The sequence below is a fragment of the Glycine max genome, chromosome 20, assembly GCF_000004515.6.
Source record: "Glycine max cultivar Williams 82 chromosome 20, Glycine_max_v4.0, whole genome shotgun sequence".
Classification (NCBI taxonomy): Eukaryota; Viridiplantae; Streptophyta; class Magnoliopsida; order Fabales; family Fabaceae; genus Glycine; species Glycine max.
Window position 1 is genome coordinate 21,463,287 of NC_038256.2, and position 23,575 is coordinate 21,486,861.

At 36.2% G+C, this 23,575-nt stretch overlaps 1 protein-coding gene across 1 annotated transcript in view; it reads right to left on the bottom strand.

Moving 5' to 3' along the window:
- Nucleotides 1–10,538: 10,538 nt before the first annotated feature.
- LOC121174339 (uncharacterized) overlaps nt 10,539–23,575 on the bottom strand; it is a gene marked incomplete at its 5' end in the record, with an annotated part of 47,123 nt that continues 34,086 nt past the window's right edge. Inside the window, one exon of the mRNA XM_041013528.1 lies at nt 10,539–10,670. Within this exon, the coding sequence (XP_040869462.1) occupies nt 10,539–10,670 (132 nt within the window). The remainder of the gene's footprint in view (nt 10,671–23,575) is intronic.

The window sequence follows — 23,575 nt, forward strand, 5'->3', positions numbered from 1 at the left end:
ACCAGAGAGTAAAACCTTTGAAAAACACTTTTTATTTTAAATTACTTGGCCAAACCTTTGCTAATTCAATTAGGAATTCCCTTCCTAATATTCTAGTGATCATCTTGATGTTGTGCCTTGTAATCTTGAAGTATTGTCTTGAATTTTAATCTTGAAAAGCCCATTTGCATCAATTGCAACACATCATCATGATCATCATCAAAACATCAAAGCCAATTGCATCTACAATCTCCCCCTTTTTGATGATGACAATACAATACCTGAAATCAAGATTCAAGCAAGCAACAAACAATTGTATATAGATAAAATGTGCATCCGTTTTTCTCCCCCTATATTGCGGAATACATGATCACTTGATTTCTAAGTTTGTTAAGCTTTTTCTTAAGCTTTTGCTACAACCTTTTTCTCCCCCTTTGGCAACATCAAAAAGCCAAAGAACTCGGAAATCAACACAGTTATAACAATGGAGTAGCAAGATATAAGTATCAGAGTATTAAATACAATAAGCCAAACTCATAATCAAGAAATAATCAAACCAGAATTCAAATAACATAAAATGTCAACAACCACAAAATATCCAAGACTGAAATTTAAAAACACAAGATAAATAAGCAAAGTACTTAGCATAATAATGTAAATTCTAAGAAACTAAAAGCCAAAATACACGGCTTATAAAAGATAAATATTCAGAATCTAAAATCTAAGAAGACGGAGGAGGTGGTGGAAGATCGAAACTCTGACGAATGTATCCGACATCCTCTTCAAGCTGTGTAAGACGAATGTCCATACCGGCAAAGCGTGAATCTAACGAGTCAAAGCGGTCACCAACATACGAACGAAGACCCCGTAATTCGGAGAGGACTTCATTCATGAGTGCGAAATCTTCACGTTGAGGAGGAGGTGAAGGAGTACGTTCATCTTGAGGAGGGAGTGCATCCTTCTTCAGCCATTGTCCATTCCGATCTTTACGATACCCAAAGGAGGTCACTGCACCAGCACCAATTGCAAAGGAACGCTTGACTTGAACAAAGGGTTCATCATCAAGCGGAATTTGAAAATGACGCAAAAACAGAGTAATCAAGTGTGGATAAGGAAGAGGTGCATTGGCCCGTAATGCCTTATGCATTCGGTACCGAACCAAATGGGCCCAGTCGATCTGACGACCGGTTAGAAAAGCCCACATAAGAATCAAATCCTCCTCAGAGGCTTGTGCTAAATTTGAAGACCGAGGAAGCAAAATTCTAACAATGATATAATGCATGATGCGATTATCAAAAGTTAATGACCCGGCCAACAATCTACCGGTCATGTCAGCTTGATCATTGCAGACCATGCGACGAGCATCATGACTCGAATAATCGAATTTCCAGTCATCAACAATGGTGCCCTCAAAAGGTGCACCTTGACTGGGTAAATGAGTCAAAGAAAAGAAAAGTGACTGATCAATGACCATAGAAGTACCATGCACCTCAGACATAATAATACCATCCTGAATTTTTAAATTGCAGTAGAAGACCTTTACAAGTTCAGGATAATATGGCAATTTAAATGACATGAAATCAACAAGACCAGAATTTTGAAACACTTGATAGCAATCAAACGTTTCATCATTAAAGAACTCTACGTCTAGGTACTTAGGGTCTAAGATTATTCTAGAAGAAAACTGAGAAAGGTACCGTAGACGTTGATCATCGGATGAAAACAATGTTGATGATCTGGAGATGACAAAGAAGGAGGAATAGGTGCTGTGGGTGCTCCGGATGGGCCGTGACGGCGATGGGCAGCAGCGGTGGCGGTGGAAGATGATCCCTTTCTCTTCTTTGATGGCTCTGCCATTTGATGAAGTTTTTCTGGATTTTGATCGGTGGAAGTGAAAGAAGAGTGAAAAAGAGGAAGATTGGGCTTTACGGGACGTGATTTGGTGAAGAATCGAGTGAGAATCGAAGGTTTGAAGTTCTAGGTATGGAGGAAAACGTGGAGGAAGCTTTGGCTGCGCACGAGCTCCGATTTCGTGAGTATTTATAGAAGATGACGCATTGTAATCGATTACAGGTATTGGTAATCGATTACAGGCCCAATAAGCCTTCTGGTAATCGATTACAGGATGTTGTAATCGATTACAGGCTGCCTGTTCATGTGTAATCAATTACACTGATTGGTAATCGATTACCAGAGCCTATCCTAGGCTAGTTTCTAAGAGAATATCTATATTTATGCTCAAATACATCCTATATGTCTAATTTTCACTACTAATACACTAAATTCAATCATTCAATTACTATATACACAAGAAATCATAAATTCTATCATAAAAACAAGAATTCAAACAAGATCAACCAAAATAATCTACAATCAAAAGGTAAAAAGTAAATCAACCAATCAATCAACCAATCAATTCCTATTTTTCTAAATCTCTTACATCTAAGAGACCTAATTCTCTTCTAATAGAGAAAAACACTTCCTTGGGGAGAGGTTTAGTGAAAATATCAGCAAGTTGATTCTTAGTATCAACAAATTCTAATACACAATCTCCCTTTAAGACATGATCTCTAAGAAAGTGGTGTCTAATCTCTATGTGTTTAGTTCTTGAATGTTGAACTGGGTTTTTGGATAGATTTATGGCACTAGTATTATCACACTTAATAGGTATGCGATCAAGAATGATGCCATAGTCAGATAATTGTTGCTTCATCCATAAAATTTGTGCACAACAACTACCGGCAGAGATATACTCCGCTTCAGCAGTAGATAAAGCAACACTGTTTTGTTTCTTACTATGCCATGAGACAAGAGCCGATCCAATAAATTGACAAGTTCCACTTGTACTTTTTCTATCAGTTTTAGATCCGGCAAAATCAGAATCAGAATATCCTATTAAGTTACATGTTGAATTCTTAGGATACCATAATCCTAAATTGATTGTTCCTAATAGATATCTCATGATTCTCTTTACTGCACTTAGATGTGATTGTTTGGGGTTGGATTGAAACCTAGCACACATGCATACACTAAACATAATATCAGGTCTACTAGCAGATAAATAAAGAAGAGATCCGATCATACCTCGATATTGTTTTATGTCTATAGACTGACCAGATTCATCTTTATCTAAGTAACAATTAGTGCTCATCGGTGTAGACATGTGTTTTGCACTATCCATCCCAAATCTTTTGATCAATTCCTTGCAGTATTTGGATTGATTGATGAATATACCTTCTTGAGTTTGCTTGATTTGTAATCCCAGAAAGTACTTTAGTTCTCCCATCATTGACATTTCAAATTCACTTTGCATATCAAGGGAAAACTCCTTGCACAATGAATCATTAGTGGATCCAAAAATTATATCATCAACATATATTTGAACCAACAAAATATCATTATGCCTTCTCTTTATGAATAATGTGGTATCCACTTTACCTCTGGAGAATTCTTTTTCAAGAAGAAAATTACTTAATCGTTCATACCATGCCCTAGGGGCTTGTTTCAAACCATAAAGAGCCTTTTGTAATTTATAAACATGGTTTGGTTTATCAGAAATTTCAAAACCAGGGGGTTGTTCAACATATACCTCTTCTTGAATTAAGCCATTTAAAAAGGCACTCTTAACATCCATTTGATAAAGTTTAAAGTTCATTATGGATGCATATGCCAAAAGCATTCTAATGGCTTCTAATCTTGCAACAGGAGCATATGTTTCTTCATAGTCTATCCCCTCTTCTTGATTATACCCTTTTGCTACTAATCTAGCTTTATTTCTAATAATTATCCCATGTTCATCTAATTTATTTCTAAAAACCCATTTTGTTCCAATGACAGGATAATTTTCAGGTTTTTCTACTAATTTCCATACATTGTTTCTTTCAAATTGGTTTAGTTCTTCTTGCATGGCAATGATCCAATTATCATCTACTATGGCTTCTTTTATATTTTTAGGTTCAATCATAGATACAAAAGCCATATTATTGCATAAATCTTTAAGAGAATGTCTAGTTGTTACCCCTTTTGAGATATCACCAATAATATTGTCGAGGGGATGATCTCTTGAAGTTTTCCATTCTCTTGGGAGTGCATCATTGGATTTGCCTTCTTCTGGAGGATCTTCATTGTTTCCTTTGTCATTTCCTTTAGAATCTTGTTCATGAATGTTCATATGTTCTAAAGAATCTGCAATGTCATCTAGCATATTCTTTGTTGACAATATAGCATTAGATTCATCAAAGGTAACATGAATGGATTCCTCTATATTCATAGTTCTCTTATTATATATTCTATATGCTTTGCTTTGTAAAGAATATCCAAGAAAAATGCCTTCATCAGATTTTGCATCGAATTTTCCTAGATTATCTTTACCATTATTAAGTACAAAGCACTTGCACCCAAAAACATGTAGATGAGAAATATTAGGTTTTCTACCGTTAAATAACTCATATGGGGTTTTCTTTAAAATAGGTCTTATCAAGGCTCTATTCATGATGTAACATGCAGTATTGACAGCTTCAGCCCAAAAATACTTTGGAAGAGAAGTATCATTTAATAAAGTTCTTGCAATTTCTTCCAATGACCTATTTTTCCTCTCAACAACTCCATTTTGTTGAGGAGTTCTTGGTGCAGAAAAATTATGTTCAATACCATGTTCATCACAAAATAATTCAAAATCTTTATTTTCAAATTCACCCCCATGATCACTTCTAATGGATGCAATCTTGAGATTTTTCTTGTTTTGTATGACTTTAGCAAGTTTCCTAAATGCATGGAATGAATCACTTTTATGTGTAATAAATAATGTCCAAGTATATCTAGAGAAATCATCAACTATAACTAAAGCATAGTAATTTCCTCCAAAACTCATGGTTCTAGATGGACCAAATAGATCCATATGCAATAACTGTAATGGTCGAGTGGTTGAAACAACATTTTTAGATTTGAATGAGACTCTTGTTTGTTTGCCCTTTTGACATGCATCGCATAATTTATCTTTTTCAAATTTCAATTTAGGCAAACCAACTACTAAATCCTTTGAAATTAATTTATTTAAGTGATCCATGTTTATGTGAGCAATTCTTTTATGCCATAACCATGGATCATCATCTTTACTAAGAAAGCAATGATTGTTTTCTTGTTTTATGCTTAAGTCTATCATGTAAACATTATTGACTCTATGTCCTACATGCTTTATATCAATGTCATGCTTATGTTCTATAAGACATTTCTGAGAATCAAATGATACTAGATAGCCTTTGTCACATAGTTGACTAACGCTAAGCAGGCTATGCTTAAGACCTTCAACAAGTAGAACATTTTCAATGGAGTTTGAAGAATTTGTACCTATTTTACCCACTCCAAGAATTCTACCTTTGTTGTTGTCACCATATGTTACATGCCCGCTTTTCTTTGGAGATATGTGTGTAAAATTTGATGCATCTCCAGTCATATGTTTTGAGCATCCGCTATCTATGTACCACTTCTTTCTCAAAGATACCTGCATAATCAAGTTTTTGACTTAGGTACCCAAATTTTATTGGGTCCTTGCATGTTAGTATTAACTGAGGATCCTTTTGGGACCCATATCATTTTAATATTACTGTAATTTTTCTTGAAGTAGCAAGTTGATATGCCATGTCCTCTTCTTCCACAGTAAAAACAAGTGATAGAATTAGAATTACATTTTTGTGTGGAAGTGGAAAAGTTTTTATGAACCTTTTGTAGTTTTTCAGATTTATACCCTAGTCCATTTTTATTAGACACATATCTTTGTTTACTTAATATAACATCTAAATTATTTCTACTATATGAAAATTTTGCAAGTGAATTTTTTAACTCTTTAATTTCTTTTACATATTTATCACAACAACTACAAGAATCTGTTATTTTCTTGTCATTTATAGTGGAGATATTAACTTTTTCATTTGTTTTAGAGATTGAAACTTCATTTCTAAGAAGATCTAATTCTTTGTTTAATTTTGAAATTTCATTTTCTAAATTTGAAATTGTTTTCTTTGATGATGAAACTAATTTTGCAAGTTTAATTGATTCTTTATGCAAATCAGCAAATGCATCTTGCAATTCATCAAAAGAAATAGATAAGTTGTTTGAAGATGTTACCTCTTCATCACTTTCGTAACTTTTTGCCATAAGGCAAAGATTTATCTCTTCATTTTCAGAATCATCAGAGGATTCCAAATCATTTTCATCCCATGTGATGTATGCTTTCTTTAGTTTCTTCTCACTATGATTTTTCTTTTCAGATTTTTCCATCTTTTTCTTGAAGATGGGACAATCAACCCTCAGATGTCCAGGTTGATTGCATTCAAAGCATTTTAGAGTAGAGGATGAATTTTCTGTCCTTCTCTTTGATTTAAAATTTGGTCGCCTCTGATTTCCTCTTACTTTAAGAAATTTGTTGAACCTTTTTACAAAGAAACTTAGATCATCATCATCATCTGCATCATTATCCTGATCACTTTCTTCTTGAATTGAGGATGATGCTTTAAGAGCAATTCCTTTCTTTTTCTTGTCATTTTCTTCATTTTGGTGCAATCTCAATAGTTCCATCTCGTGTTCCTGCAACTTACCAAATAAAGTGGCAAGAGACATGTTAGACAAATCTCTTGATTCAGAAATAGCCGTTACTTTGGGTTGCCATTCTCTACTTAAACATCTTAGCACCTTGTTTATAAGATCTTCATTTTGAAATTCTTTGCCTAAGGCTGCTAGATGATTTACTATATGTGTAAATCTCTTTTGCAAACTCTGAATATTTTCATTTGTATTCATTCTAAATAATTCATACTCATGAGTTAGTGCATTTATCCTAGATCTTTTAACATCTGTAGTTCCTTCATGTGTTAATCGAAGAGTGTCCCACATTTCCTTAGCACTCTTGCAATTTGAAACTCTGAAATATTCATCCATTCCTAGGGCAGATGTTATTATGTTTTTGGCTTTTAGGTTGTATTGTACTCGTTTTCTATCCTCTTCAGACCATCTATCTCTAGGTTTTTCTATGGTTATGCTTTCACTTGATGAACTACCATCTATTGAAACTCTTTCTACTGTGGTGGGTATATAAGGCCCTATTTCAATGGCTTCCCAGATATTTAGATCTATTGCCTCGATAAAAATTTGCATTCGGGTTTTCCAGTAGTGGTAACCCTCTCCATTAAAGATTGGAGGTCTATTGATAGAATTCCCTTCTGGAAATAAGGAATTTGCTGAGGCCATCTTTTTCTTGAAGCTTCTAAACTTTGTACAAGAATGAAGCTCTGATACCACTTGTTAGACAAGTGGCCTCAGATATCTTAAGAAGGGGGGGTTGAATTAAGATATTCCAAACTTTTCTCCTAATTAAAAATCTATCTTACTTTTTACTTAAGTTATGAATTCCCTTAATGACAATCTTCTTAAATATTAATTCAAATGAAGCAACTTGAATTATGAATATAAAGCAATAATAAATAAAGGAGATTAAGGGAAGAGAAAATGCAAACTCAGTTTTATACTGGTTCGGCCACACCCTTGTGCCTACGTCCAGTCCCCAAGCAACCCGCTTGAGAGTTCCACTAACTTGTAAATTCCTTTTACAAGTTCTAAACACACAAGGACAACCCTTCCTTTGTGTTTAGAGATTCTTTACAACAAGAGACTCACAGTCTCTTAATCCCTTAGAGAATGAGAAGAAGAAGAGGAACAAATCTCTCTTGAAAGAGATGGATTTTACAGATTGAGCACTCAATTAATTCCTTAATGAATTGCAATTGAATTGGCCAAGGAATTCTTTAAGAGGATAAAATGAAATTGCTTTTTGAGAGGATAAACACTTTGTTGTTCTGAAAATCTCTAAGCAATTTCGTGTTTAAGTCACATATATATAGACCATTGGTGGTCATGAGTAAAGCCTTTGAAAAGTTGTGACTCTTGAAATTATTTTTCTGAAATTCCTGTCTGGTAATCGATTACAGCAATTGTGTAATCGATTACAGCTTTTAAAATTTGAATTAAAACGTTTACTAACTGCTGGTAATCGATTACCAAAATTGTGTAATCGATTACACAGTCTAAAATTTTGAATTCAAATTTTTATAGCTGTTATAAAACGTATTTGGCCACTGGTAATCGATTACATCCTCTGGTAATCGATTACCAGAGAGTAAAACCTTTGAAAAACACTTTTTATTTTAAATTACTTGGCCAAACCTTTGCTAATTCAATTAGGAATTCCCTTCCTAATATTCTAGTGATCATCTTGATGTTGTGCCTTGTAATCTTGAAGTATTGTCTTGAATTTTAATCTTGAAAAGCCCATTTGCATCAATTGCAACACATCATCATGATCATCATCAAAACATCAAAGCCAATTGCATCTACAGTAGAGAACGGTAAGAACCGAGTATCGAACACTCAATGAACTTGTGTTATTTGGTAGGCTATTTCAGCAAATAAGTGTATGGTGTGTAAAGGAAGGTGTGAATATGAACAGGTGTATCAACTATATGTGCAAAAAGAAAGAAAATCACACGAGAGAAATGGTGTGTAAAAACAAGTAGAGAACACGTTGGCCTTCGTAATAGGTGCCTGATGCTAAAAAGATATTCTCTATCTAACAATGTTCATGTGCTCTTATGGTGTCTCCTGAGATACTAAACCCCGATTCCTCATGATAGTTTAGCCTAATCCTGATCAAGCATCCTCCGCAGATTCCTCTTGTAAGACTAAACTCAACCAGGACCGCATTAAGACACACATACACAACTAAATTATCGCACCTCGATTCGTCGTGATAGTACAACAACTTAGCCCTGTACTATCAAGGACTTTAGAGTCAGACCAGTTTCCACTATTGAATGACCCTAACAAAGCATGCATCTACATGATCAAGGTAAAGGCATACTGGAGTAAAAAGCAGATAGCACAGAGAACACACAAAACATCATTAAATAGATAAAAATATATTTACATCAGGTACCTACAGGGAAGATCCAATAGAGGATTTAGCTCTCCATAACTGAGAAGCTTCTCTTACAAAGATGAAAAAGAGAAAATGAAAGATTAGGAAGTACAAGTGTTGAGGATATCACCTCTAGGATCTCACAATTGCTCATAAACTCATCTCAAGCTTTCAAACCGGCTCCTGCTTCAAGCTCTGGTCTCTGCAGATCTTTGCGCAGCAAAATCTCTCAAAATTCTCTAGAACTTGAATCTTTCTCTCTCTAGAAACCCTAGACATGCAAAGCTCTGAATCCAAGTCCAAACTCTCTTCTAAAATCTGATTTTAGGCTTATCCCAATGGTCTTTTTTCATGCGCTTAGCTTGCTCACTAGCTTTTCACTTTTATTTGCTTTTGACCTTGTTACATCAGCACACTTTATTCTTTTTTTTAACATACAACTTATTTGTTGTGTGTGTTGATTCTTTACCTTTTTCTTTGCATTCTAACTGACTTTACACCCCCAAATTAGGGGTAAATTTTGCCTTGAACCATATGCTCTCCTAGAATCTAAGCAAAGTTACAGGAGATAATTATTTAAGTTCAGGGTTCAATTTATGACAAAATCATTTAGCTCAAAAAGGGTGCAAAGGATATAATTATCATTTAAGGTAAGCTTTTTGGTCAAAAGGCTTGTGTATTTACAATCATGGCCTTCATCATGTTCTCGTTTATACATTTCATTCTAAAATTCAGAGATTCATGCAAAGATTATTACTCACAGCTAGTCGTTCACTCACAGTTTAAGTTCACACTCTCCTGGTTTTGGTTCAAGCTTTTCTTTCTCAATCAATTTGTCTACTGACTAACAATTCTAATTGCAAGTTCACATTCTTGATCTTTCTTTTTCTAACATACACACTTGCTCAAACTCATGAAAAGAGACACAAACTCCATCATAATCATGCACTCAATTCAAAATAAAGACATACACCAATTTTTTTCACAAAAAGACAAAAGTATTTTACTGCCATGTCTTAAAAAACAAGTCAAATTGTTCAAAATTCATTAGGATGAGCAAACAAACTATCCATAAACAAAACTAGCAGTGTATATAAATATAAAAGAAATGCTATATTAAAACCATAATTAAAATAATAATAAACCAAAAAGCGAAAAGTGTCATCAGGAATCAACAATGTCAACAATGTCCAAACTGGGGAATCAATGAGAGCAATAACTTCTCCAGATGACGGATCGGAAAGATCGGAGATTCCTCCAACTGGGGAAGTAGGAAGGTCAGCTGTTTCTCCTGCTGGTGAATCAGAAGGGGCAACCGCTTCATCTGATGATGCATCGGAGATGATAATTAGAGGTGGAGATGGGGGCACCACTTCACGCTCGGGAGAAGACAGTGGATTCACCACTGGAGATTGTGGGTCAGCTGGCTCTGGATCAACCTGCACAGGTGTGGGCTCAAGTGGAGCAGCCTCGTTGGGTCTCACAATGGAATTTGAGCTTCAGGCCAGGCTACTTGCTCAAGAAAATGCTCCATAGTTATGATAGGCCTATTGTGAGCACACTTTTGCAGGCTACACATGAGAATAAATTGCCCTCAGAATAAGCTTTGCAACATAGGAATTAAAGAATGTGCTTGTTGGGCATCTGGTTCCATGGATGCTGTCGAAGGAAATGGGTTGGATGATGAAGGGATGTCCTCAGTTCTCGCTCTCTTTCTTGATTCCATCTGTAACTTAAAAAGAACTTAAAATTCCTTAGACCAAAATTGCTCAGGTTTAACAATAGAAATAAAGGCCGAAATTAACACTAGGCGCTTAGCAGGATGCAACTCGCACAACGCATCCTCAGAATCATAACATATCGGCTTAGCTGGAGCCAAGCTCCCTTAGACCAATAGTTGCCGTGACGAAATGCGCTTAGCCCAGGTATACTTGGCTTAGCGCGAGGCTTCCAACACAAAATTTTTTCTAAGTTACCTTGGCTTAGCGATTCAGCCTGACTTAGCCACAAGTATCTTAACAGGAGGATGAGTGTTCATCCTCAAAGGATGAACTCGCTTAGTGTGGTAGGTGCGCTTAGCGAGTTCTTCCGAGAACGCCTATATACACAATGAGTACTGATGAACTCGCTTAGCGCAACATGCTTGCTTAGCGAGTTCATCGCATTTTCCAGAAAACGCAGTTCATTTTCTTGTACTTTTCAAGCCTCTAAAAGGAATATCAGACATGCAATGTGTGCATCATACTCAATACAGTATACAAGCGTATATAGTCCTAATCTTAAACTAATTCTAACAAAACATAAAAACCCTAAAAATCTTAAACTACAGTTGAAGTCTTCTATCCTAAAGTTTAGACAAGAAAAAGAGAAAAAGAAACATGGAACTTACTTGGATTGTTAATGCTTGGAATTGGAAGTAGACAACGCAAAGAGAAAGCACAGATGCAAAATGTGCAAATTTTTGGAGAGAGAGAGAATGCAGAGAAGGAGTTGGCGAAATCTAGCAATTGTGAGTGTAACTGCCATTACACTCACTTAAGCATATTTTGACACTCTCACTTAGCGGACCGTTGCGCTAAGTGGGCTGGAGAGACGTTTGGTTTCTCATCGAGGCTCGCTTAGCCGATCCACGCGCTTAGCCGACGTTTCAAATTCAAAGTCAGTTTTTTTTTAACACACAAGTTTGGCTTAGCGCGAGGATCAAACCGATTAGCGAGGTTTGCAGATCCGAAAAGCTGTAACTCTTGCTAAGCCAGGCTCTGGTTGGCTTAGCTAAAATGATGCATCTTAAGTACAGAGGAGTATGCACTTAGCTGATAAGGACTCGCTTAGCACTTACATTTTCGCAATGAATCTCACTTAGCTGCCCTGATTGACGCTTAGCTTCATGGACCTCAAATCTGGCTATAAGGAATTGCGCTTGGCGACACTGAGTCACGCTTAGCCAAGGATAAGGTGTCGCTTAGCGATCAGGCTGAAGCTTAGCCGAATTCAGATCGAATTGAAGTTGGCTTAGCTCATCCTTGGCTAGCTTAGCGGACCAAATCAGCCTCAGATGCAAGGGTTGGGCGCTAAGCGCTTGAGACTCACGCTTAGCGCATGACCAAAGATGTGCTTAGCGCGAGGCTTGCGCTTAGCGAAAGCACTGTTTTTTTCTCAGAAAAAATGTTTTCTGAGTTATTTTTCAGTCCTTTTTCCAAGAAATTGAAACCCTTATGTTAAACATTCAAAGATAGGCTGATATACTCCTATGTACAGATTATATATCAAGTTCCAAATGATCTAATGCATGAAAAAAAGTATAGAAATTAAAACTGGGTTGCCTCCTAGGAAGCACTTCTTTAACGTCATTAGTTTGACACTTTTACCTCACTCGGTGATCTTATGTTTTGGTTCTTACTTTCAGAACCTCTTGACCTCCTTCCATTACCTGTAAGCAGACATTGTGTTCTCGAGCAGGCTTGTCTTCAACAAACAAATCAAAATCAATTTTCTGATCTTCAAAAGCTAGCTCCAGCCTCCTCTTCCCCATATCAACTATGCAGCTTGCGGTCAACATGAATGGCCTTCCCAATATTACAGGGATGTCAGTATCTTTAGAGATATCCATTACCACAAAGTCTGCTGGGAAGATAAAATGTTTTACTCTGACCAACACATCTTCAATTACACCATATGGCCTGGTAATGGAGCAGTTAGCTAATTGTAAAGTCATTCAAGTGGGAATTAATTCCAACTCTCTCAATCTTCTGCTCATGGAGAGTGGCATCAAATTGATACTAGCTCCCAGGTCAATAAGAGCTTTTCCCACTTTGACTTCTCCAATTGAACAAGTAATAGTTACACTCCCAGGATCTTTATGCTTGGGTGGAAGGATCTTTTGAATCACAACACTACAGTTTCCTTCCACTATGATGTTTTCCTGATGAATATATTTATGCTTCCTTGTTAACATATCTTTCAAAAATTTATAGTAGAGTGGCATTTGCTGCAAAGCTTCTCCGAAGGGCATGGTTATTTCTAGTTTCCTGAAAATATCTAAAAATATTGCCAGATGACGATCTTTTTCTTTCTTGGAAGGTACCACAGGATATGGTACTTCCACTCCTTCATCCACAACTTTTTCACTCCTACTCTTCCTTGCATTCTTATTATTTTTTTCATCTTTTTCATTTTTTTCATTTTCTATTTATTTTTCTACTTTTTTTTTTTCTTTTTCTTCGTCCTTCAATTCTTTATTCTTGACCATTATTTGTTCCTCTTTTTCTTGATTACTTTCACCTCTCACCTCATTTTTCTTGCCATCACTACCTTTCTTGTTAGCAGTTTTCTTCTTATGCACAACACTATCCTAATCCTCAGCCTCCACAAACCTTTTACTCCTTGTCATCACAACTTTGCATTCCTCATTGGCATTCTGTTATGTATTTGCCACAAAACTGTTGGATGACTTGTCAGCTATCTGCTTGGCCAGTTGTCCCACCTGGACTTCAAGGTTCTTCAGTGTTGACTCAGTGATTTTATGATTTGACATTGTTACCTGCATAAACTGAGTCAAGGTCTCCTCTATCGTAGTAGTCCTCTGGAATATGTTAGGTCCTTGTTGGATTGGCCTATTTGAAGGCCCACTCAAGTCTGTGTTGAACTGGTTGCCAGGGTGTGTCCTCCACTATCCTAGTTGATTATAGGGACCCTACTGGAATCCTGAGAATCCTCCTTGAGTATACCCTTATCGCTGTTGATTTCCCATATAATGAATTTCTTGAGTATTTTCTTCAGTGGGAATACATTGGCCTGTTTCATGATCCTCACCACAGATGGTACAACCTATAACTTGCAAAACAGAACAGTGTGTAGGTTGACCCATAGACAACTTAGTTGGCAGCTTACCGAGTGTTTCTGTTAAAATCTCAAGTTTCTTAGAAAGCAAGTTGTTTTGTGCCAATAAAGCGTCATGTGATGATAGCTCTATCAAGCTTTTCTTCGTGGGTTGATGGGTTCTGTCTCATAGAATGGCATGATCACTGGCTGACATGTTCTCTATTAGCTCAGTTGCTTCTTCTGGGGTCTTCAGTTTTATCTTTCCCCCTGCAAAAGCGTCTAGCAGTTGCTTGGTTTGTGGTCTTAGCCCATCTATAAACATATTCAATTGGATTGGCTCAGAAAACCCATGAGTGGGAGTTCTTCTCAACAAGCCTCTGAATCTCTCCATTGCTTCACTCAGAGATTCATCAGGAAATTGATGAAATGAAGAGATTGCAGCTTTCCCTTCTTCAGTCTTGGACTTTGGGAAGTATTTCTTTAGGAACTTTTCAACAACATCTTCCCAGGTTTTCAGACTGTTGCCCTTGAATGAGTAGAGCCACCTCTTGGCGTCTCCTGCCAATGAGAATGAGAAAAGGCTGAGCCTAATAGCTTCATCTGGTACACCGGCAATCTTAACAATGTTACATATTTCAATGAACGTTGCCAAGTGTGCATAGGGAGTTGAAATAAGTTCCCTTGTATTAAATGAATTAAAGAATGTGGGCAGTTGATGTTGTTAGCTTGCAATTCAGGACGTGCAATGCTAGTGAAAAATTGTGGTACTGAACTACTTGAGTAATCCTCAAGGGTAATCCTCTGGTCATGCTCTTCTGCCATGGTAATGACTTTAGGTAATTGAGTGGCGGATTCCCTTGATGATGGTGAATCAGGTGATAATAAGTCAGAGAAATAAGTCTCCTCCTCAAGAATGGATGCAACTATTCTGTCTTGCAGAAGTTTCCTTCTCCTCTCGGCCCTGTTCCTTTGCAATGTAGCCTCAATTTCTAAGTCCAGAGAAACTAAATTGCCTGTGGGAGATCTATGCATATACAACACTAACAGAACAAAGGTTATCCAGTTTAACAAAGAAAAGGCAAATAGGAATTATGAACAAATATTCACAAAAATGATCAAAGAAAATGAAGAATAGACACCTAAAGACTAACTAACTTCCCAAATAAAAAGAAGTTCCCCGGCAACGGTGCCAAAAACTTGTTCAGCTTCCGGCAAGTGCACTGGATTGCACAAGTGGTATAAAACAGTAAGAACCGAGTATCGAACACTCGAAGAACTTGTGTTATTTGGTAGGCTATTTCAACAAATAGGTGTTTGGTGTGTAAAGGTAAGTGTGAATATGAACAGGTGTATAAACTATTTGTGCAAAAAAAAGAAAATAATGCGAGAGAAATGATGTGTAAAAACAAGTAGAGAACGCGTTGGCCTTCGTAATAGGTGCCTAATGCTAAAAATATATTCTTTATCTAACAATGTTCATGTGCTCTTATGGTGTCTCCTGAGATACTAAACCCCGAATAGTTTAGCCTAATCCTGATCAGGCATCCTCCGCAGATTCCTCTTGTAAGACTAAACTCAACCAGGACCGCATTAAGACACACATACACAACTAAATTATCGCACCTCGATTCCTCGTGATAGTACAACAACTTAGCCCTGTACTATCAAGGATTTAGAGTCAGACCAGTTTTCACTATTGAATGACCCTAACAAAGCATGCATCTACGTGATCAAGGTAAAGGCATACTGGAGTAAAAAGCAGATAGCACAGAGAACACACAAAACATCATTAAATAGATAAAAATATATTTACATCAGGTACCTACAGGGAAGATCCAACAGAGGATTTAGTTTTCCATAACCAGGAAGCCTTCTTTACAACAAAGAGAAGATCAAGATGAAAGATTGCAAAAATACAAGTGGTGAGGATGTCTCCTTCACCTCTAGGATCTCACAATCGCTCACAAACTCATCTCAAGCTTTCAAACCGGCTCCTGCTTCAAGCTCTGGTCTTTGCAAATCTTTACACAACAAAATCTCTCAAAACTCTCTAGAACTTGGACCTTTCTCTCTCTAGAAACCCTAGACATGCAGAGCTCTGAATCCAAGTCCAAACTCTCTTCTAAAATATGATTTCAGGCTTAAATAGGTGGCCTTGTTTGTGCTCGTGCGCTTAGCGCACTTATGGACCGCTTACCGCACATTAGTGAATTTCGGCTTAGTGCGTGCCTTTCTCGCTTAGCGGATGAACTAAAGCGGTGCACTTAGTGAGATGAAGTGGTGCACTTAGCAAACCTGTACAGCTCATCTTCTTCCAGAGTCTTCCTCGCGCTTAGCCCATGAGTGTTGCGCTTAGGGGACGCTCGCTAAGCCAGCAGATTGGTTTAGCGAGAAGGTGAAAAACAACACTTTTCAAAGCTTGCCTAATTAACCTGAAATTGAGAGAAAATGATTATTAAATACACAAAATGAAAGTACTACATATTTATTACCTATACATAACAGAAAATACTTATAACACTACAAAATAACCATAAATTGGAAGAGTTTGATACAATTTACACAAGTTTTATACACAAAAGTTAGTCGTATTCATCGACTAATAGCCGCCACGACACTTCCGGTGACTCTACTGCACCACCCAATCCCTCCATTTCCTCCCCATTCTCCTTAACTCTATTTTCCTTTGATGATCAACGTCAAAGGTACTATTCCTCGATTTCTAGTCAGGTCATTCTTGATCCCAAATATTAAGACTTAGAGTTCTTTGAAGGAGAGACTTTTGATTGTTATCAAGTCTATCAAAATTCTAAATTAATCGATTAGGGATGGTGTTATCTTTCAAAATGCCATACTATCCTGAGTTAGCCCGTGTCTTTTATAATAATCTACAAATTTGGGATGGTGATATCTTTTCTGAGGTGCATAAAATTCCCATTGTGGTTTATCAATCTTTATTTTATCATTGACAAAATTAATTAGTCAAGGTGTACCTTTTGAGGGCATTTTGGTTGATGAATGAAAGCATATTTATTCAAATCATGATGCCCGCAAAATGGTTTGCAATGAAAATACTGATATGACTGACCAATTGCTTGCTGGTTCATTCACTTTTGATTGTTGTATCATGCACTATATTTTGTGTCATATCTTGCTTCTCCGTTCAACAAATCTTGCTCAGGCGTTTGAGGAGGATTTGATTCTGTTGTGGGCCCTTCAAACCAGTCATCAAATTGACTAGGCCCATCTTGTTTGCTACTGTATGCATACGGCATTATAGGCAAATGTACCTCTTCCATACCCCCATGTCACTCTCTTTCTCCAACATTTTAACTCCCCTCTAGATGATGAACCATTTGTTAAGGCTCTTTTATGATTGGAGTTGTTGTTGTTGCATCCTTTGGATATCGGAAGGATATGGGTGGTTAGTAGGTGCGGAAACAAGACCTTTGACCCACTGTTCCTAATGAACGTACACCCTCACCATCCCCCCAGAGGGATTCCTCCTCTTCATTACTGCATGATGTTCTAAGTGAACTTCAGGATCATCAGGTCATTGTAGGTGATCATTTTGATGCTATGGATTCACGTATAACATGTCTTGAGGATGATATGAGCTTCATGCATTGATGCTTTGATCCTCTAGCAAATCTATAGAGTTTTTCAGTACTATTATATCTAGCATTATCTGTCTTTAAATTCCTTGATATTTCAAACTTTTTGCATTTTGTTTATTGAGGATTTGGTCATTTACAATTTGGTTTTGGACTTGATATGTTTAGCACTTGGTTGATTATTATGTGAATGATTGGTTATTTCTGGACATTTATGGATCTTTCTTCTCCTTATTTTGTTTATTATATGGATGATTGTTTATTTGACGGCGCTTCCTTATTTTTGATGTTGCCAAAGGGGGAGAGAAATATGTAAGGTACAAGATATATCTTCTAAAAATATTTATTTTACTAAGCAATGATTGCAACTTTAAGGGGGAGTGATCGTATCGCAAAGAAATATTTTATGTACATTCTTTCAGATATCAAAAAGGGAGAGAATGTGAATGTATGTATATGAAGGTTTTGATGATGTCAAGATATAAGCAACACAAGATTACTTCAAGCCTAAATTCAAGATCAAGAAAAAGACAAGACTTAGTTTATTTTGGTAAAAGAATCTCATATTGATTAAAGAAGGTTTGGCCTCAAAACTTGATTTCCAAATGATTTTATAAATAGCCTTGAAATAGTTTTTATAAGTACAAAATAATATTTTTTCCACTCGTAATCGATTACCAGGCATTGTAATCAATTACTAGAGACAGATTACCATAGAAGCTTTTCAAAAAGAAGTTTGAAATTTAAAATTTAAATGCTGTAATCGATTACCAGTAACGAAAGTTCAGAAATTCAAATTGAAAAGTCGTGACCCTTCAATATGTAACTGTGTAATTGATTACCAAGAATCTGTAATCGGTTACTAGTGAGAAAATTTTTGAAAAATATTCTGAAAAGTCACATATCTTCAAAAGTGTTTGGAAAAACACCAAAGGCCTATAAATATGTGACTTGTCTATGAAAATCTTAAGAGTTTTCCAGAACCTTATTGTTTTATTCTCTCAGAAACAAATCATTGGCCAAACACTTGCAAATCAATTGAGTATTCTTCTAAGCTCTTCAACTTATATCATCTTCTCTAAAAGACAGAAAAACTTATGTACTTTCTGAAAAAAAATTATTGTGATCAAGAGACTATTTGTCTCTTGTATTGTGAGAATCCTAAACACAAGGGAAAGGAATCCCTAGGTGGTTCAGAAGTTGTAAAAGAGTTTTACATAGATAGTGAAAATCTCAAGTGGGTTGCTTGAGTTCTAGACGTAGGCACAAGAAGTGGCCGACCCAGTATAAATCGAGTTTGCATTTGTCTCATCCCTTATCTCAGTTATTTTATTGCAGATTACTTTGTCTTCTGCATTTAAAAGAACATTATTCAATTGATTGCTTCTCATTCTTCTGCATTCTGAGCCTATCATATATCATTTAAAAGGGGACTAAAATCTGTTAATCGGAAAATTTTAAAACTTAATTCACCCCCCCCCCCCCATCTTAAGTTATTGAGGCCACTTGTCCAATACAATACTTTAATTATACAATACGCATGCATGTTTCTCTTAATTAGTGCTTTGGAGGGATTCAACGATAGTCAAGGAAGTAAATCCAAGGCTACTGCTAGATGGATTATAGTTAAAGTAAATGATTTAAACAATGTTTGTTGCCTTAAAAATTAAATTTTATTATATTTCGGTTGACTTTGAATATCTAAATATCATATTCAATTTAGTGTAATAAGAAAAAAGGAAGCAATGAGTGCAGGTACTATGTAATGCATTGGATGTCAATAATAGTCCTAGGTGATTTCAAGAATAATTGGGAAATTGTAATTGTTTACTTAAAAAATAATTCACTTTGTTATAATTGTTATTATTTATACTTGTTAACTTATGTTTTATTATATAATACAATATTTTATTGATCCAAGACCATTCGAACCAGAGACCATGAAGGCAATTCGCATTCACTAGGCAAGATATTATCTAAAAGTTAGTAATGAAACACTATGTGTTTAAGTCATTTTAGAATTGTAGAGTTATGTTAATTTAGATTAGGTTACAATTGATTTTATGTACTAACTTTCCTTACTTTAAATATTTCTTTTAATTGATAGTAAATATTCAATTATTATGGACAAAATTTGAACTGCCTGATAAAAATTGCCTGAAAACTGTCTGGATTGGTTTTGTTTTTCAATTTGCAGGTTAATTAGGGGTAATTAAAAAAGTATACAAAATATTAAAAAAATTCCAAAAAACAACATCACTTTTTAGGAAAACTAATGTTGTTTTATACATATTTCACATTTTTTTATTATTTCTTACTATACGACATTGGTTTTCTAAAAAACCGATGTTGTGTAGCTAAGTTTATCATTGGTTTTCTAAATCCGATATTAATGTTAATACTTTTAACGTTGGTAGTTTTAACATCAGTTAATATCCAACGTTAAAAGTCGTTAATAACCGATGTTAAAAGACTATCTTTGTCTTAACAAAAAGTAAAAGCAAAAATTAAATGCACAACGGAAAGTAAAAGAGTAGGGAAGAAGGAAACAAACACACAAGAATTTTTATACTGGTTCGGCAACAACACGTGCCTACCTCCAGTCCCCAAGCGACCTGCGGTCCTTGAGATTTCTTTCAACCTTGTAAAAATCCTTTTACAAGCAAAGATCCACAAGCGATGTACCCTCCCTTGTTCTCTTTGAAACCCTAGTGGATGTTCCCTCTACTAGAACTGATCCACAAGAGATGTACCCTCTCTTGTTCTCAGTCAAACCAAAGTAGATGTACCCTCTACTTGTACCACAAAGGATGTACCCTCCAATGTGTTAAGACAAAGATCTCAGGCTGTTACACCTTTGATACTTTGTGAATGGGGATACAAAAGAATTCTCAGGCGGTTAAACCTTTGAACGCTTTTGTATTAGGGAATGGGAAGAATCAAAAGAATTCTCAGACTGTGTCGTTTTGAATTCTTTGACAAGGGAGAAGGGAGACACAAAAGAATTCAGGCGGTTAGTCCTTTGTTCTTTTGGAAAAGGGAGAAGAGAGACACAAAAAGAATTCAGGAAGTTAGTCCTTGGCGAATTCTTTTTGGCAAAGGGAGAAGAGAATGAAAAGGATGAATAGCACAAGTTTTCAGGGTTTAGAAAACTAGAAAACTTCAGAAAGCTTTTGATACAAAGAAGAAGAAGAAGTTCAAAGAGATTGAAGGCTTGTAAAGAATTGTAATGAAATGATTGGAAAAGTATTCTAGATTGTTGTTAGAAAGATTGATTTTAAAATGCAAAACAAAGCCTTGCTTTTATAGACTCTTCATGTCTAGTCAAGAAGGCCATTCAGAAGAGTTATAACTTTTAGAAAAACTTAAAACCCATTTGAAAAAGTCAAAACCTTTTTGAAGAGTTACATCTTTTGATTTTTCAGAAACAGTCACTGGTAATCCATTACCAAATAAATGTAATCGATTACACAAAGCTTTTGAGTGAAACAATGTGACTTTTCATTTTTTAAATTTGAATTTCAACGTTCAAGGACACTGGTAATCGATTACCAAAACATTGTAATCGATTACAGCCTTTTGAAAATATTTGGAACATTGTAAATTCAGTTTGAAAACTTTTTCAAACTCATTTTACTACTGGTAATCGATTACAACAATATGGTAATCGATTACCAGAGAGTAAAAACTCTTTGGTATAGGTTTTGTCAAAAACTCATGTGCTATTCAAAGTTTTGAAAAACTTTTTAATACTTATCTTGATTGAGTCTTTTCTTCATTCTTGAATCTTGATCTTGATTCTTGAGATCTTGAATCTTGAATCTTGATTCTTGATTGTAGACTTTCTTCTTGAGTCTTGAATTCTTCTTGATTCTTGAACTCTTGACTTGTTCTTGATTCACTTGAGTTGTTCTTTGATCTTTTGAGCTTTTTGTTCATCACCTTTGTCATCATCTTTTGTTGTCATCATTGTTATCATCAAAACACCTTTGAATCATTGTTGATTCATCATGAAGCTTTGCTTCCACAATCTCCACCTTTTTGATGATGACAACTTCTGTGTATCAAGAAACACATACACACTTTTTCCTAGTCGATCACTCTTATAAATGCTCCCCCTTTGTTTTTGAATTTATGCTTATCTTAAAATTAAATGTGAGTTCTTGATTTATCCCTATTTCTCTCCCCCTTTGGCATCAACAAAAAGCCAAAGTGCGTATCAAACTTAAAGTATTCAAATATATCTTAAACATTCATACAACATTCATAAAAATATTAACCACAACATGAAGTAACAATCATAAACAGATTAACTTATAAAATCCACATAGTCAAATAACATACTTGTTCAACCAAACTGTCGCAACCTACCCTTCGGCGGGAGGGCGACGCGAGACTCGCGGGATGCGTGTCCCACGAAAGGAATACGCGCGGAGTCGCCACCAACGTTTATTTGAGGAAAACGTCGGAAAAACCGGAAAAGACGCGATCTACGAACTTTTAAGTGAAAGGTTCGGGAGTTGTATTTACGCACGGGGAAGGTATTAGCACCCCACACGTCCGTCCCAAGGAACGGCAGCCTTTAATCGAATGTGCAAACATGACTTTGATTTTTTATGTTCCCTTTTTATGTCTCTATATCCTTTATACCCTTTTTATATTTTCTCTTTTTTGTGGTCGACAAGGGTGTTTCCCTTTGCTCCTACGTATTCCTCAATTTGAGATGAGAAAATCAGACCTACGTAGTTCTTTTTTATCAAGCGATTCCTTTTTTACTTAAGTGGTGATCATTTTAAGGCGTTGGACCTTAAAAATGATCCATTTTACTTAGTGAGAAATTGAAATGACAAACTTCAAAAGCCTATTTTTGTGGACGAGCTTGACTAGGCGAGTTGATTTTAGCCTTAGTTTCACTTTAGTTATTAATCAATTCGATTAAGAATGAGAAATCCCAAAGAGAAAACGTCCGATTGATTTTCCGCTTTATTTTACTAAAAGATGTTTTATTGATTATTATATTATTTTTTACCTCTTTTTTGATTTCCAACGTGGTTACGGCACGACCGAACGGTCGGAATTTATTTTAACCGAAGTTAACGGATGATACAATTCAAACGTTCGGTGGAAATTTATTTTATTTTTAAGTTAAGCGAGAAATGACTTAAGTAAAATGGCTTAAGCACGTCAAGAGGGGGTATAAAAAGTAAACAAAACGAGAATAAAAATGCACGAAACACAATGTGGACCACTACGGGTACATAGAATGAATCGAAAAGCTTGGTTCGAGGTACTTACCCCTTGAAGATCGAAGAACGATGAAGAACGGATGAAGAACGTCGAAGAACGGTTGAAACCTTTGCGAAATTCCTCACGGAAAACGTTACGGAAACGTTTCGGAAGCGCCTCGGCTTAGATTTTCTTCACGGAAACAATTTTTCCAAGCAAATTCGAAAGAGAGAGAAGTGCCTAAGGCGCTGAACCCTTTTCTTCTTCACTTCCTCCCCTATTTATAGCAAAATAGGGGAGGTGGTTGCCGCCCAGCTCGCCCAGGCGAGCAAGGTTGCTTCCTCCAGAAGCAACAGCCTTCTGGAGGAATATTCTGGAGGGCCCAAGTGGGCCTGGGTGCTATTTGCACCCCCATTTTTACTAAGTACACCCCCCTCTGCTGTTTTTTTGGTGATTCTTTTTTCGTAAAGTTACGGAAACTTACGAATTTCGTAATGATACTTGTTTTCTTTCCGTAATGTTACGGAACCTTGCGGATTACATAATCATCCCCCTTTTGACTTACGGAATGTTATGGAACCTCACTTAATTATGCAACGATGCTTCCATTTGATTTCCGGTGTGTCACGGAAACTTACGGATTGTGCATCAATATTTTTTTGGTTTTTCGGCATGTCCTGGAATTTCACAAATTGCCTAATGATGGGTGCCAAGCACCTCACAAGGACCAAAGAAAGGTCGCATGCCATCAAGCAAAGGTCCCCGGACGAAATTAGGGTATGACAGTTGCCCCTCTTTACTTGTCTTTTATTGGAGATAAAAGGAAAGTAAAGATAAGACACTAATTTTGTTCCTCTCGATTTGACGAGAGTCGCGGGTGACCATAAAATCTCCACATGCAAATGACTTGTTGTTCCCGGATTTTCACAAATTGCCTAATGATGGGTGCCAACAAATTCTAAAACAACAT